The following is a 15,095-nucleotide window of genomic DNA, read 5'->3' on the forward strand; positions in this document are numbered from 1 at the left end:
GAAAGTCAGTCCTAGAAAGGCGGCCAGTCCAGATAATATCTTGGGTTAGGTGTTAAAGAGCTGTGCAGATCAACTATGTACAGTACTCATGGATATATTAACACCTCACATGGCCTAGCAAAGGTCCCTTCTTGTTACAAAGTAACGAATATCATCCTTCTACCCAAAAATGCCTCACCCTCTAGCTTGAACGACTTCAGGCCTGCTGCACTAACATCCACAGTTATGAGATGTTTTGAGAGGCTAGTCAAGAAACACCTGGTTGTGGACCTACCATCGACTTTTGACCCACTGCAGTTTACCTACAGAGAAAACAGATCCACGGCTGATGCAATAGTGGTCACATTGCATCTTGCTCTTGAGCATCTGGAGAGCAAGGACAGCTTTGTGAGAATGCTATTCATGGATTTTAGCTCAGTATTTAACACAGTTGTCCCTGTAGAATTGATCAGTAAGCTAATCCATCTGGGTATCAGCAAACACCTCTGCAAATGGATCCAGAACTTTTTGATTAACAGGCCCCAGAAGGTTTGGTGGGCAAGACTACCTCTAGGAGCATAACACTCAACACAAGTATGCCTCAGGGTTGCGCTGTCAGCCCCTTATTGCTTACTATCCTAACCCATGACTGCACAGAAAACTTCAGTACAAATAATATCATTAAGTTTGCTGATGACACTACAGTTGTGGGTCTCATCAGGAGAGAGGACGAGAGTGCATACAGAGAAGAGGTTAACACACTAATTGCCTGGTGTGCAAGAAACAACCTGGACCTAAATGTAAGTAAAACAAAAGAGATCATCATAATTGATAGGAAGAGGCAATCGCCCCATACACCCATCATGATCAACGGTGAGATGGTTGAAAGGATAAGCAGTACCAAATTCCTTGGAGTTTATATCTCTGATGATCTTTCTTGGTCCGGGAACACTTGAGACATAGTAAAAAAGCACACCAACATCTCTAAAAGGTGAAACTACCATTGTCAGCACTTTTTACCTTCTACAGAGCAGTAATTGAAAGCATTCTAACATCCAATTTTTCAATATGATATGGGAGCTGTTTGATCACAGATAAGAAATCCCTGCAGAGAGTGGTGAGAATTGCCGAGAGGATAACTGGCATCTAGTCCACCCATAATCCAGGATCTTTATACATCGAGAAACCTAAAGAGAGCCACCAAAATACTAAATGATGCAACTCATCCTGCAAACAGTCTGTTTATGAGCCTGTCATGTGGTAAAAGATACCTCGGTATTCGATGCAGGACAACTAGATTCAAAGACAGTTTTTATCCGAAGGTAATCAAACTTCTTAACTCAACATTACATCTGGTCATTGACAGGTCAGGAAGCTGGGACTTCCCATTCTCTGTGCGATATTATTTTATCTATTATTTATTAAGCCCAGCCAACCATTATAATTTATACTACTAATCCAAGTGCAATATTTTTTTTTCTTCAGCTACTACTGCTATGTGCTTGTCCATCCATAATGTGATATGTAGTTCATGTGCAATACTATTACTAGAACTTTGCTGCTAGATGTGTGTTTTTATTATCTTAATGAGTGTGTGTTTCTAGGAATATATGTAGCTATATACTTAAGTGTAGAGTTGATTTACAAGATGGTGGTAGTATTATATGTTGTTTTAAATTATGTCTTTCTAGGTATGTGGTTTCTTTTTTGTCTGTCACATGATGAGCTGATTGCACGGAATCTCATTACTCTACACTTGTGCCGATCTAAATGACAATAAAGTTACTTTTGACTTTGTGTGGGACTTTTATTTCTATGTGTGTGCAATCTACACCCCCAACACTTCAGGGAAGTGCAGTACTGCTTAGAATTCTTGCATGATTCTTGCTCTCTCCAGTGGGGTTTGTGGAAAACAGATATGATCCCTTGTATGTAGTAGCATTGCATTTAAAAATGTATGTAATATTCTAGAGGCTGATGTCTGTGATACCCTAACATATCCCCTGGAAAGCACCAGTAGCTAGTATACATAGTGCTAAACATAATTTTGATTCCAATGGGATGGGTTCTCCATGATTTCTCTGGGACCTGACCGGGGGGGTGGAAGCTGCATATTTCCTCTAGTGTTTCCCTGTCCATCCTGTATCTCTCAACAATTTCTGTTTCACGCAGTCCATAACACATCAAATGGGGTCTAAATTCCCTTCTTCTTCTTCTTGTCTGAGGTCTGGCAGCAACAGCCCCCTAATTTAAAGCCTGTTGCACATACAGCATAATAACAGTAGCAGCAGCTCCTAATATGTTTTTCTCCTAAGTGTAATCATGCTGTATTCCAAAGAGTTTTGGTCTACATGTCAAAAGCCTAGACTAAGTGTACACTATTGCTGTATAGCATCCTGAATAGCTCCACCATATTGGATTGGTTAATTAGCAAGTACTTCATCTGTTTATGATTTCATTAGCATATTCTGCCATTTCCCTTTGTTGGCGGCGCAGAACATCATGTAGAGTCACTTAATGAATGCCAAATAATGTGCTGTTGTGCCGCCAGCATGATCCCTGCACTTTCTTTAGCTGTTAATGAACCCAGCCCGTTGTGTTTTCTAATACTCACAGGATAACTCTTCATGAAGATTTTTAAGGCCATCTTATGGGGTACATGCTGCAGGCTTTGCTCAATGCCAGCAGGAAGGGAACCTGTATCTTAGCTATACTTCATTGTACTGTCTGGTTTGACTGCTACACACAGTCCTGTGTCTGTGCTAAGGAACACCTGAACACTACCTGAGGTGTGAAGACGGTCATCACTGACTGGCAAGCCACACTTAAAAGGACTGAGTTTGTAGTCTTGTCATTGATTTATGTCATTTTGGTGGCTCTTTAGTTACAGTCAGTTACATAATTCATTTGATTTCTTAAAAGCTCGACTTTTCATTTATTCATTATTTATTACAAGGTAGAATTAGCCATTTAGTTAACAAACTATTTATAAAATGAGCTCAGGCAGAATAGGCTTACTGTACATAAAAAGTATCAAAGTAAATATGAAAGATCAATGTAAGACAGTACAGTTTCATATGTAATAAATAACTTTTCATGTAAAAACGTAGTGACAAAAACAATCTAACCGTATATTTAAGCAGCTTTATCTGAGTTCAAAAGCTGTAAAAAAGTATTTTATATTTCAAAAGAGGAATTCAGTTTTTGAAACTTTCCCTGGTCATTTCTGTAATCAAGTGTCATTATTAACATTATTCTGTATCTGCATATTACATGACTAGATTTACACCTAGTCAAATTAGCAATACTTGTCAGTACATTTTAAATGTCCTGTTAAAGGCTGTTCAGAATTTCCTACTACTCATAATATAGCACATAATAAGTTTAAAAAGATAAGTTTACCAAATCTATGAACTTTCATAGACATTGACTGCTTCCTCTGCTTTGTAACCGTTGTTCCTAGAAGCTCATTTACTGTATTGTACTGTTTTTAAACAGTAGTGTACCATACTCAGTGTTTAAATACCAAAAGGTATACCTGTTTCTTTTTTTCCTGAGACTCAGAATTTGCATTGTTTAATAAAGTCTGAAAACTGATATGTTATATGCCACACTGAGATGTCTATCCTTTACATGAACAACAGAACAGTCTATATTCATTGCTACATTCATTAGTTCAGATCTAATATTTTACTTTCAAGTAACTGTGTGAGAAAACTACAAATAAGAATATACTGCATTAGTTAGAGGTTGGTTGAAGTTCTTAGACCATTATGGGCCTCTTTCAGAAAGTTAGACACAATGATACAGAAAGAAAGGTCAATAATAACTGATGAGATAAGGGAAAGGAATTGGATGAATTATGAGACTTGACTGGGGCTAATGATCTACTCTTGCTGTTTTTTTCTAGTCCACATTTGCCCTATTTCCTCTGCTGGCCATCAATCCACTTTTTTTCAGCTCCATGTCCCATTTGTTATCTATTTGTACAATACAAACTCTCAACCCTACTTCTTGCATTAACCTGCACAGATTTGAACAGCTAACCACAACCCCTACTTATATTAATAAATCTCACCTCCCAAGCTCTCTTCTGGATAGGATTTTGGTCTCCCCCCAAAAAAAACTACCATAACCCCCAGACCCTTTCAAATGCCCTTAGTGACCACTGTCCTATAGCTGTCACCAGACATACTCCCCATTACATCAGATCCACCCATTACCACCCACAAACTTTCAAAATTCTGTCCTTCATTGACCTACTCTCTAGAATTAACTGGTCTCATCTCGCTACTCTTCCCTTAGATGAAGCTGTCCACTCCTTCAACACCACCTTCCTTAACATTCTCAACTCCTTCGCTCCTCTCTGCACAATTAGAATCAAATCCAGCACAGCTCCTTGGCTTACTAAATCTACTCTAACCCTCATGAAAAACCAGGACAGGGTATGGAAAATGTGGACAAAAACCAGGACCCCTTCTCTCCTTCAAACATATAAAGAACTTAGAAACAAAATCAAAAAAATCATCCACAAAGGCAAATTGAACATCTATGCTAACCCCGCCAACTACTCTAAAATCAAATCCTAAAAAAATCTGGAACTCTATCAATCATAGTCTACATTCTGGAATCCCTTCCCCTCCAAACCTTTGCCTAATAAAACCCCTGAAGACATGGCCATTAAGTTTAACAATCATTTTATAAACTCGATAGCCACCTTGATCAATTGTCTTCCCCCTAGCAACAATGTCAACACCCTCACTAACTCAGTATCTCTTCCTAACCCTTCTAACTCTTTCTTTTAAAAGCAGTACCAACTAACTATATAAAATCCTTACTCTCTAAACTCAAACCCTGCTCCCCCTCAGCTGTACCTCCTCTACCCTCCAATTTCCTACAGATTGCCTCTGAACCCCTGGCCTATCCTGTTTCTATCTTGATCAACCACTCTGTTTCTGAATCCTATATCCCCTCTATATGGAAACACTTCTTTACATTACACATTCACAAAGGTGGCATTTCCTCTGATACATCATACTTCAGACTAATTGCTATACTATCTCCTCTCTCCAAAATCCTAGTGAAATGCATTCACAAGCAGATAATGCAATACCTTCACCAAGAAAGCCTTCTCACACACACTCAGCACAGATTCCATTCTAATCATAGTACAATTGCACTAATATCCTTCATCAACACAGTATCTCTTGCTCATGATAACAATAAACTTGTCTCATGCCTGTTCCTTGACCTCTCTAAATCCTTTGGCACTGTCTCCCACCCTCTCCTCTTGGAGAAACTCACTAACTTAAAATTCTCTCCCCCTACTATCTCCTGATTCTCTAGCTATCTCTCTGACTGCCAGCAATCAGTTAAATGGCTCTCTGCACTATAACCCCCTCTCACTGTGCAAATGTGTGTCCCCCAGGGATCTATCCTTTGACCACTGCTCTTCAATATTTTCAGTAACTTACTCTATACCTCTTGTCCCCAGTCATCACTTGTGCAATATGCTGATGACTCTACTGTCATCACCATTGCAGACAACCCATCAGACCTCCACTCTACTACCCAGGCATCGTTCAACACCACTGAGACATGGCTTAGTGATAAATTAATTCTTAATCCTAAAAAAATAGGCTCCTACTCTTCCTCCCCAAAAACCTCACCAATCTCAAAAGTACATTTACCATTTTATAAAGCAATAACACCATCATCACAGCTGAACCAAGCACTAAATTGCTAGGTGTCACAATAGACAATCAGCTTAAGTTTGATCTACATACCACAAACTGCATCAAAAAAACTCACCGAAACTTGGACACCTTTACTGCAACAAGAAATACTTAACCAACACAGCCAGAATAACTTTCTCTCATACTTTTTTACTTCCAACACTTCTATACAGCTGTCACATATTAACAAACCTTAACACTGCACTCATTTCTAAACCTGAAACTACCTATATTAAGGTGGCCAGATTCGCAGCAAACCAAACCTACAAGTCTCACCACTGCTTATCGCTTAAGCAACTGGACTGGCTTAAATTCCCTCACCTACTCCTACTATATCAACTACAAATCATCCACTCCATCCTCTATTTGCCCTCTTTCTGCCCTAGCTTCTCTTCTATCATATCTAAAGATAGGACAATACGCAGATCAGACCAAGGATTGTTACAGATTTATAAACCTAAAACCAAAATAGGACATCTACTCTGTAACTATAACCCAACCACATCCTGGAACCAACTTCTCTTGGGAAATAAAGTCCCTTGACCATAGCAAGAGTTTTAAATTAGCCACCCGAAAATACCTAACTAAAAAATGGTCCTGCCACTGTAGTCATCCCCGCTGAAATTACTATCCTCACACCAAATACTCCTCCTCACTCCAAGTTTATTTCTAACTTTATGTTCTCCCACCTCTTCCTTCCTTCGTTTCATTTGTTCTTAATACCCTCCCACTACTACCTTTCCTCCCTGTCTATCCTATCTGTAATCAATCAGACTGCTCCTACATAACTAACTTTAACCTGTCTGTCTTATTGGTCACCTGCACTTTATTTCCTTATATCTTCATCCGACTTTTGTATATATGCTCTCTAAACCCTAAAACAATTATTTAGTTATTATTCATTTTATATTTTATTGTAACCTGTTCATAATCTTTTGCTGACTGTAACTGATTTTTGTTAAATTCTATTCACTGAGGAACTCTTCTCCCCAGGTCTCTGCTGAAAATGAGCCAAAAGCTCAGTCAGACTAACCTGATTAACAAATGTAAAATGTAAAAAGTAAATGTAAATGGGTGAAGTGGTGGAAAGTGCCCCGAACATCATTGTGAGACAGTTAGCCCACAAGTCCAAACTACTTTCAGAATTATGATGCAAAACTCTTTCATAAAAAGCAAACATATTCCCTTCTTCCTAAACAAATATAGACCATAGGTGCACTGCATGCATTCACCTTTTTTATTTCATATTTTAGCTGACTTACCATGGCAGAAGCCTGTTCCTGACCAGTGACGGTTAGCCATACACTGTACATGTCTCTGCCCAATTAAACGATAGCCTCGGTCACATGAGATCTCACAGCGTGTTCCCATTGCACTCGGATAATTGCCACCTCTAGCAGAATAGCAGATTGTCTCTCCATTTGCAATATTTAATTCATAACACCACCTAGTTGCTAAAAAAAAAAAGAATCATTAGCAAGTTGCCTGGCTTATACAAATTATATTTTTCTTTGTTTCTTCCATCTCTGTCTCATTCCTAAAATCATTGCAATTACTTCACTGCCACTCATATTTCTCAATGAAAAGAAACCCAGGATAGACTGGCTATAGGTAACTGCTGAGCTGTTAAACTCAAAAGCTCAGAAATCTGTCTCTCTCCATTTGGAGGAAACTACAATAAAGGACATGACAGAAACATACTTGTGTACATAGAATGAATGTGATACAAGCAGTAAGTCCAACATTCATTAGAAAAGGACATGTTGCAGGAAAGCTGGGGAAGGGATTGTGAGAGGCGAGATGGAAACTGCTTGCCTGGAAGTCTAAAAGACTACTTGACATCTGCAAAAGCTCAGCACAAGGGAAAAAACTGTAGACAAATGCATGTATATATGAATCAAATGACCCCAGCAAGCTAGGCTGACAGTCTTTCTACATCTCTTTGAAGAACACCTTTTTTCTGTTAAAATCATTTACCTCAGCTAATTCAGGTCTGAACTCTGTCTGTTAGCCCAGAGTTCACATGTTTTGGTCCTGTGGCAATGGTCACATGATTCCCTACAACCTTCCTCAGGGTCTAATCCCACTATTTCGACAGTTTTGATAATGAACTAGTCCAGTCTGATATTTGTCACAGTTTCACCATAGAAACCTCTCTCTACGCCATTTGTTACCCACCAAGTTGCACACTGTCTATGTATACAGCCACTGTGCATATCTGGAAATTCCTAGAATACCCTCCCCATCATTCCAATGTTCCCAGTTCCCAGGCTCATTTCATTATTAATTTATGCCTTATGCTGTTACAGTAGCGTTTTATGGTGTCCTTCTAAGAAGGGGAATGTTTATATTTCAAGAAGCAGGAATTCGGCTAATTTTCCCTGCACAGCCCAAAAAACAGTCATCTAATGACATTGCAGTCACTTATATACTGGGTCCTGGATGTGCAGAACAGGGTGCAGTGTGTATGACATCAGAAACCCAGGAAGTGGATAGAGGAACAAGAAACATACAGTTCTCATGATGCTTTTTTGCAGTTCTATTGAGAATGAAACACCTGTAAAAGGAAAAAATATTGACATTATATGTTAAAAAGTGTACACAGAAGTACTTACTGCTGAAGTCATGAGACATCTGCTGAATAAGCATGCTACTGACTTCTGTTTCGATGGTCCCCTGAGCCAGAGGATAAAAGCTATGTGACTCCTACAATACCCGAAAACTAGTCTTCAGTTGTTCACCACTTTTTTGTGATGCCTTCTGCACTGTTTGAAAAAAAGAATGGGACAGCTACTGGGAGCCTTTCAGAAACTTAAATGGATGTGATAGTGCTTATTTACATGAATGTTGTGCAAAGCAGGAACTAGAATAATGTGGTATAAGGAGCTTGTCAGCCTGTGCTGCCAGGGATTCGGGGCCCTAGAATATGGCCCACTTATCAAAGAGCAGGACAGTTTGTAGGGGAGGGGTAGTTAGCAGAAGTTAGGCAACACTCCCTTCCAGAGGAGTGAGACAGAGGGAGCACTGTGACGTTAATGGTACTTACTATTGGATGAATGTCTGAGCCTTTATGATACATTTGTGCACATTGGGTGGAAAGGATACACTCTGCCCCATCAGGATGTTTGGCTCAGTAATAAAAAATAGAACAAATAGATGATGTAACTGCATGAACCTTTTACCAACCAGAGAGGACCATTTCAAACTCTCATGTCATGCCCACACATCTCCACACCAGGCCACCAGCAGACAGCTATTAAGGCTCCCATCTATTCCCAGGGAAAATCTACACTTCTGGCATATATACTAGGTGTAGCCCATGACTGATGGGTGGTCTGCATAGGTGACAGTGGTTACATATTGGTAACTGTGATGGGTAACTCTAACCATGTATGATCAGTGATGTATGTCTGGGGACAGACCTCAGTGTGGAGAAAAATCACGTGAATAAATCATCCTTTATTCTTTAATTAGCTGCTTAAACCAATCTAGGGCCATAGTGAGCTGCAGCTTGTGCTTGTGCCACTGATCACTGGACACATTCACAGACAAGGTACTAGCTTATAGCAGGATAAATGCACACACTCACACACACACACACACACACACACACACACACACGCACACACACACACACACACACACACACACACACACACACACACACACACACACACACACACACACAGACGCACACGCACACATGCACACGCACACACACACACACACACACACACACACACACACACACACACACACGTATGCATGCATGTCTGCACACATGTGCGTGTACACATACACTAACACACAGACACAGTAACACACACTCATTCATATACTTATGCACATGCATACATCTATGGACAGCCTAGAAGATGCCACTTAATCTTTTAAGCATTTTTCAAAAACCCTGCTCTGATAGCAGCTAGAATGCCCCCTACTAAACATTTTATGAAGTACAAAAAATTGGTTAACAGAGAAATAGTACCTTAGGAGTAGTATCTATTTTGCATTGCATGATGGACAGTGTGCACATTTTCTTTATATGATGTATATTCCCACTCAATATATTAGCAAATTGAAAAGACTGAGATGACTAAATAGGAGAATTCCTGTGGAATTAAGATCATGATGTGCCATCAAGAATGGGATCACTCATGTCTTAGCATGGATAACACCAGCTTTAGGTTGGTTAAGGTCTGTGATGACAGATGTCTATTTGGGACAGTTGTTCCTTTTGGGAGGGTTAAACTTCATTATTTGAAGATGTGTATAGTTTTGTGTGTTTGATTGAAGTCAACAGGTTATTGGGGTGCTTTGTGGATGAATTTGGATTTTTATTAAAACAAAACATTCTTTAAAATGTGACATAGGTTCCAATGTTGATAAGAAAATATGTATAAAGGATCAATCTCCAAACATTAGTAGGTGCATGCTGCACAAAAGCTGGGAATAGACATTTAAAAAAGCTGTCGAATATAATAGGTAGGAAAAATGACTTCCTATCATAATGGTGACACTTTTCAAATAATCTTGGAATGTGAATGGTCTCACAGGTAGCGACAAAAATAAGGAATATTTAATTATATTAAGAAATGTAGAGTGCAAATAGCAATGTTATAGAAGACACATTTGGATAGAACTGAACATGTGAATTTGATAAAGAAAGGATTTCAGAATGGATATATTCAGCAGAATGTCGGGGACAAGGGAAAACAGTACTTATATTAATCGCTAAAGGATCATCAATAGTTTTAGAAGAGGAAAAAGAATAATAATGGCAGATTTGGGGTAGTAAGGGGCTATTGGCAAGGGATAAGGATCACACTAACATATATTTATATTCCACCTAAAACTGCTGTTATAGAGCTTAAAAAAGTTTTGGGAGCAATAATCAGCTTTCAGCAAGGAATATTACATATAGGATGAGACTGTAATTTGATTTGCAACAATGAAATATGTATTTGGTGGGCCTGGAAGGGAAAATATAACAATAGGATAGTTTTCTGAAGAAATTTCTGAAAATATTGGTATGGAAGATGTGAATTCAGTAGTAGCAACTCACAGAGAATTTACATATTATTCCCCAAAGTATAATAGCTTGGCTAGACTGGACAGAAATTACATTTCACAGGAGCAGAACATGTGCATTTAATTGAGAACTTTGGCACACACCCAATAACTATTTCAAATAATGCACCAATATTTACAAAGATAAAAATGCAGGATAATGAAGTAAGATGAGACTTTGGCGCTTCCCCACATTCCTGTTAAAAAGAGGGGAATTTAAGGAATGGGCAGTGGAAATTATTTGGGAGTTATTAGGGGAAATATCAAGTACTCTAGAAGATATAGCTAGTTAGTAGAATAAAATAAGAGTGGAGTTTAAAAATAGGGTAGAAAGAAAAGAAAAAGAGATATAGTTACGAAGTAATAAGAATTATTTAGAGGGGCTAACAAAGGTTAAAGTACTGCAAAATAAGGGGGACCATACAGAGCAAGAGGAGGTGCAATTGCAGAGTGCTAAAGACAAAATAAGGGAGTATCTGAATAATATGCATGAATTTAGAAAGATTGCTGTTAAGCAACTGTTTTGATAATAACTCCAATGTACAAAAATGTTTGGGACAACTATTTAGGCAACAGAAATGAGAAAGGATTGTTGCCAAACTTAGGGACCCTATAACCAGAAAAATAAACAGAGATCCTGTAAAGGTACTAGAGATATTTCAGGAATTTTATGAAAAATTGTATAAAGCAGAGAAGTGAGGAAATAAAAATAAAGCACAAATGGAAGTATTTAAAGAAGACTTAAATTTGTCAATGTTAAAGGTAGATGAAGCTCAACAGTTAACAGTGAAGACAGGAAGAGATGAGATAAAAATGGTGACACATAACCAATCTACAGGAAAATCTGCAGGAATAGATAGTATTCTGGTGGAAGTTTGGAAGCTAGGAGAGAAGGAAGTAATAAAGATCTGGAAGATTTTAACACTATTTTAATAGGAGGGGAAGCACCATTATCCTGGAAAAAAGCTGTGGTGGCTGTAATACATAAAGATGGTAAAGGCCCATCAGATCCAGATTCATATAGGCCCATTTCAATTTTAAACCATGATTACAATGTTTATGTCTATAATAACTAAAGGAATGGTAAAGAAATAGTCAAAGTTGATAGATATGGATCAGTGTGGTTTTGTGGAGGGTTGGCAAACATTTGACAACAATGAAGGAACAATGATGATCTACAGGGAAGCAGAATATAAGAAAATATCACTATTGTTTGTGGGTCATGATGCAGACAAAGCATTTGGCAGAGTAAGCTGGGAGTTTATGAACAGGGCAATGGAAGTATTTGGATTCCCTGACACAATGATACACTTAATTAGGAGGGTTTATGAGGGATCAGAGACAAAAATTAAAGTGAGAGGTTGCCTCTCTGATAAGTTGTGTTTGAACAGAGGGACAAGGCAGGGATATCTTCTTTCCCCTTTGTTATTTGCTTGATGTTTAGAGCCACTGGTGAAGAAAATAAGGGACTCAGAAATTCAATTATATAATTGGTATGGTTATTAATAAAATATGGCTTTATTTGCAGACAATATTATTTTATACCTGATAGAACCAGAAAAGGACATTTCAGTGTTGTAGTACATCTTGAAACAGTTTCAGGTCTTTTTAGGATATAAAATTAATGAAGATAAAACAAAGGCTATGCCTTTAAACTATATACCCACACATTAATTGGTCCAGCAATACACATTTTTATGGGGACAGATAAAATTAAGTATTTAAGAGTAATGGTTAAAAAGGATGCTGTTATGGCAGCTAAGGATATGTGGGAAGAGACTAAACAAAAGATAACACAAAAACTGAGAAATTGGAATCTCTTGTCTATGGATATGGATGGCAAGACACAAGCAGCAAAAATGTTTTTAGTCTGTTTAGTTTTACACACGTCAGACATATTTTATTAACCAGAGAAAAGGTTGTAGATAGTAATTCATAAAGAGTTAAACGATTTTATCAGGGAGGGGAAGAGGGGAAATGTCAAGTGGGATAAGTTGGGATTTCCAGTAGAACAAAGAGGTTTAGGATTACCAGATTTGAAAGGATGCTTTAGTTCTACACAGTTAAGACTCTTAATTATAACACAAGGAGAAACATGCATTTCAAAGTGGAAGGGGGTGATGAAGAAGAAGAGGGGAAATTCAAGAAATAAGGAACTAGTGGGATTTTGAATGCATATCCTTAAGGAGAACTTCAGTAGTCATACAGAATATTATATTCATAAAGTATCAGAAAGTATGCTAAGAACTAAGCTAACACATGAACAGAGAAAGGAGCTGATACTGATTGGGATGGATGACTGCAGTTAGGGGTACAGAAAATATGCATGAGGGGGCTAGAATTTACTGGAAAAAGCTAGAAAAACAATCAAGGTATTGGGAACAAATAATTAGAGAGTGAAAGGTAATAGAATGCGAAGAGGGCAGTAAGACATTTGGACTGCAGGCTAGAGATTGCCTTCCCTCTCAGGGACTGATATCAGACTATAGACAAAGAAAAATGGATAAGGGAATCCTTGGCGAAAGACCTGCACTGGTTGAGTTTTAGTTGACTCTAGAACAGAAATTTCTGTTTAAAAGGGATAATTAGTATGGCATACAAAATATTACACAATAACTATTAGAATCAATTGAGAATATCAGAAAAGATTAGGAAGAGAGATTAGATAAGCAATTTACAAAGAAAGATTGGGAGGACATATGTGTGGCTCTCAAGTATGCAACAAAGTCTAAAAGTTTTAGAATTTTTGCCAAAAAGTTTTTGCATAATTACTTTTATACCCCAAGCTGACTCCAAAGAATTTTTCCTCAGGTAGATGGCAAATGTTGAATGGATAGTGGGAAAGAAAGACACACCTGGGAGCATATGTTTTTGGAGTATAATGAATAGACACACTAATAATTGCCTACAGAGTACTCTGTCAGAATGCTGGGCGAGCAAATGAGTGTAACTAAGGAAATGAATGTTTTGAGCCTGGATACATGATCTAAATTGTCTAGACATAGTAAGGCTTTGTTAATTTCAGTTCTGGTTGCTGCCAAAAAAGCAATTATTAGAAAATAGAAATCAAAGTCTAAACCAGCCATATTTGAAATAGTGAATGTTTTAACAGAGATAAGTGAATAAGAAGTAGGATCTTTAAAAAAGGTAGGAATAAAGTACATAGAAAAAAAATGGAAATTGTCATAACAACACATGCACAAAAATGTTTTAGAGGAGGAATGAATTTTAGGAGAAGGCAGGAAATGAACAGTTTATGTAATGTTGGTTTGATTATTTTGCATAGAACAATATGTGTGATGTATAATATTTGTAAATGTAAACTTGTTAATATGGTTTGATTACTTTTGTATAAATGTAAGTTTGCCTATGTTACAAGTCACAATTTAATAAAGATGTTTAAAAAGTAAAAAAGGATGGGATTACTCAAGTCCCAGCTCCCAGAATGCAGACTTTCATTGCCAAGGGACGTCCCCAGCTCTCAAGTAGGACACTGTGCTGTGGTGCATCTAGCTACCTAAAGAAAGGTGTGTCTGTATTTTTAATTTTTTAACTCACTTTACTCACCCCATCCTTTTTGAGTATTAAGCTGGGATGTTATGAGAAAGTTCCTGTTAATCCACTGGGGCTAGTATCAGTCAATAAAAAGACTGAAGGAAAGTTTGCTGAAACTACTCTTAGCAATCGTAGAGTTTTCATCTTTCTTCACTGTTGTGCAACCTTAGAACTGGTATATATATGTTCAGGAGGATGTGGAGGAATTCCTCCAAATGGGGAGAAAAGAGTTTCTCAGACGGTCACTGAAAGTGGTTTTGGCATTTTTTTTGGTTTTAATGTTCACCAAAACTGCTTTTGATGGATTAACATGTATCCTTATCAGAATATGTTGCTCTATTTTAGTTTGCAGTCTTCTTTTCTCTGAATAACAGGTTTCACCTGGAACAGCAACAATAAAATCCATTTTTGTAACAGAATGTAAAAGGGGTTCTGCTGCCGTGTACGTCATTTGGTCCGGGCATATTTGTATGAGTTTTGCTGGAGGACAGAACTCTGTATTATCATAAATGACACTATTGAGTAAAATTGAATTTGCTCTTATTAGTTTTGCTTTCTAGCTACCATAATTTGAAATAAGTGTAGCCTACTTTTGTGACGTTTTGATATTTTTAAGGAAAAACACAAGATTACATTTTTTCTCCCCCTGCTTGCTGGGGTGGCAGTGTGCATGCATTATATGTGTATTTTATACCAAGTTCCTCTTATCCCTTGCCCACTTGCCTTGTGCTGTACTGAAGAGTATGTGCCCTGTTG

General features: G+C 37.9%; 1 protein-coding gene across 4 annotated transcripts in view; it reads right to left on the reverse strand.

Annotated features, from left to right (window-relative positions):
• SRPX2 (sushi repeat containing protein X-linked 2) overlaps positions 1–15,095 on the reverse strand; it is a 473,560-nt gene that overhangs the window by 265,993 nt on the left and 192,472 nt on the right. For all 4 annotated transcript variants that reach the window (XM_044057516.1, XM_044057515.1, XM_044057517.1 and 1 more), the window contains one exon: positions 6,977–7,168. In XM_044057516.1, the coding sequence (XP_043913451.1) occupies positions 6,977–7,168 (192 nt within the window). The remainder of the gene's footprint in view (positions 1–6,976; positions 7,169–15,095) is intronic.

The sequence above is a fragment of the Protopterus annectens genome, chromosome 15.part0 (genome assembly GCF_019279795.1).
Source record: "Protopterus annectens isolate FY-2018-M chromosome 15.part0, PAN1.0, whole genome shotgun sequence".
Lineage (NCBI taxonomy): Eukaryota > Metazoa > Chordata > Ceratodontiformes > Protopteridae > Protopterus > Protopterus annectens.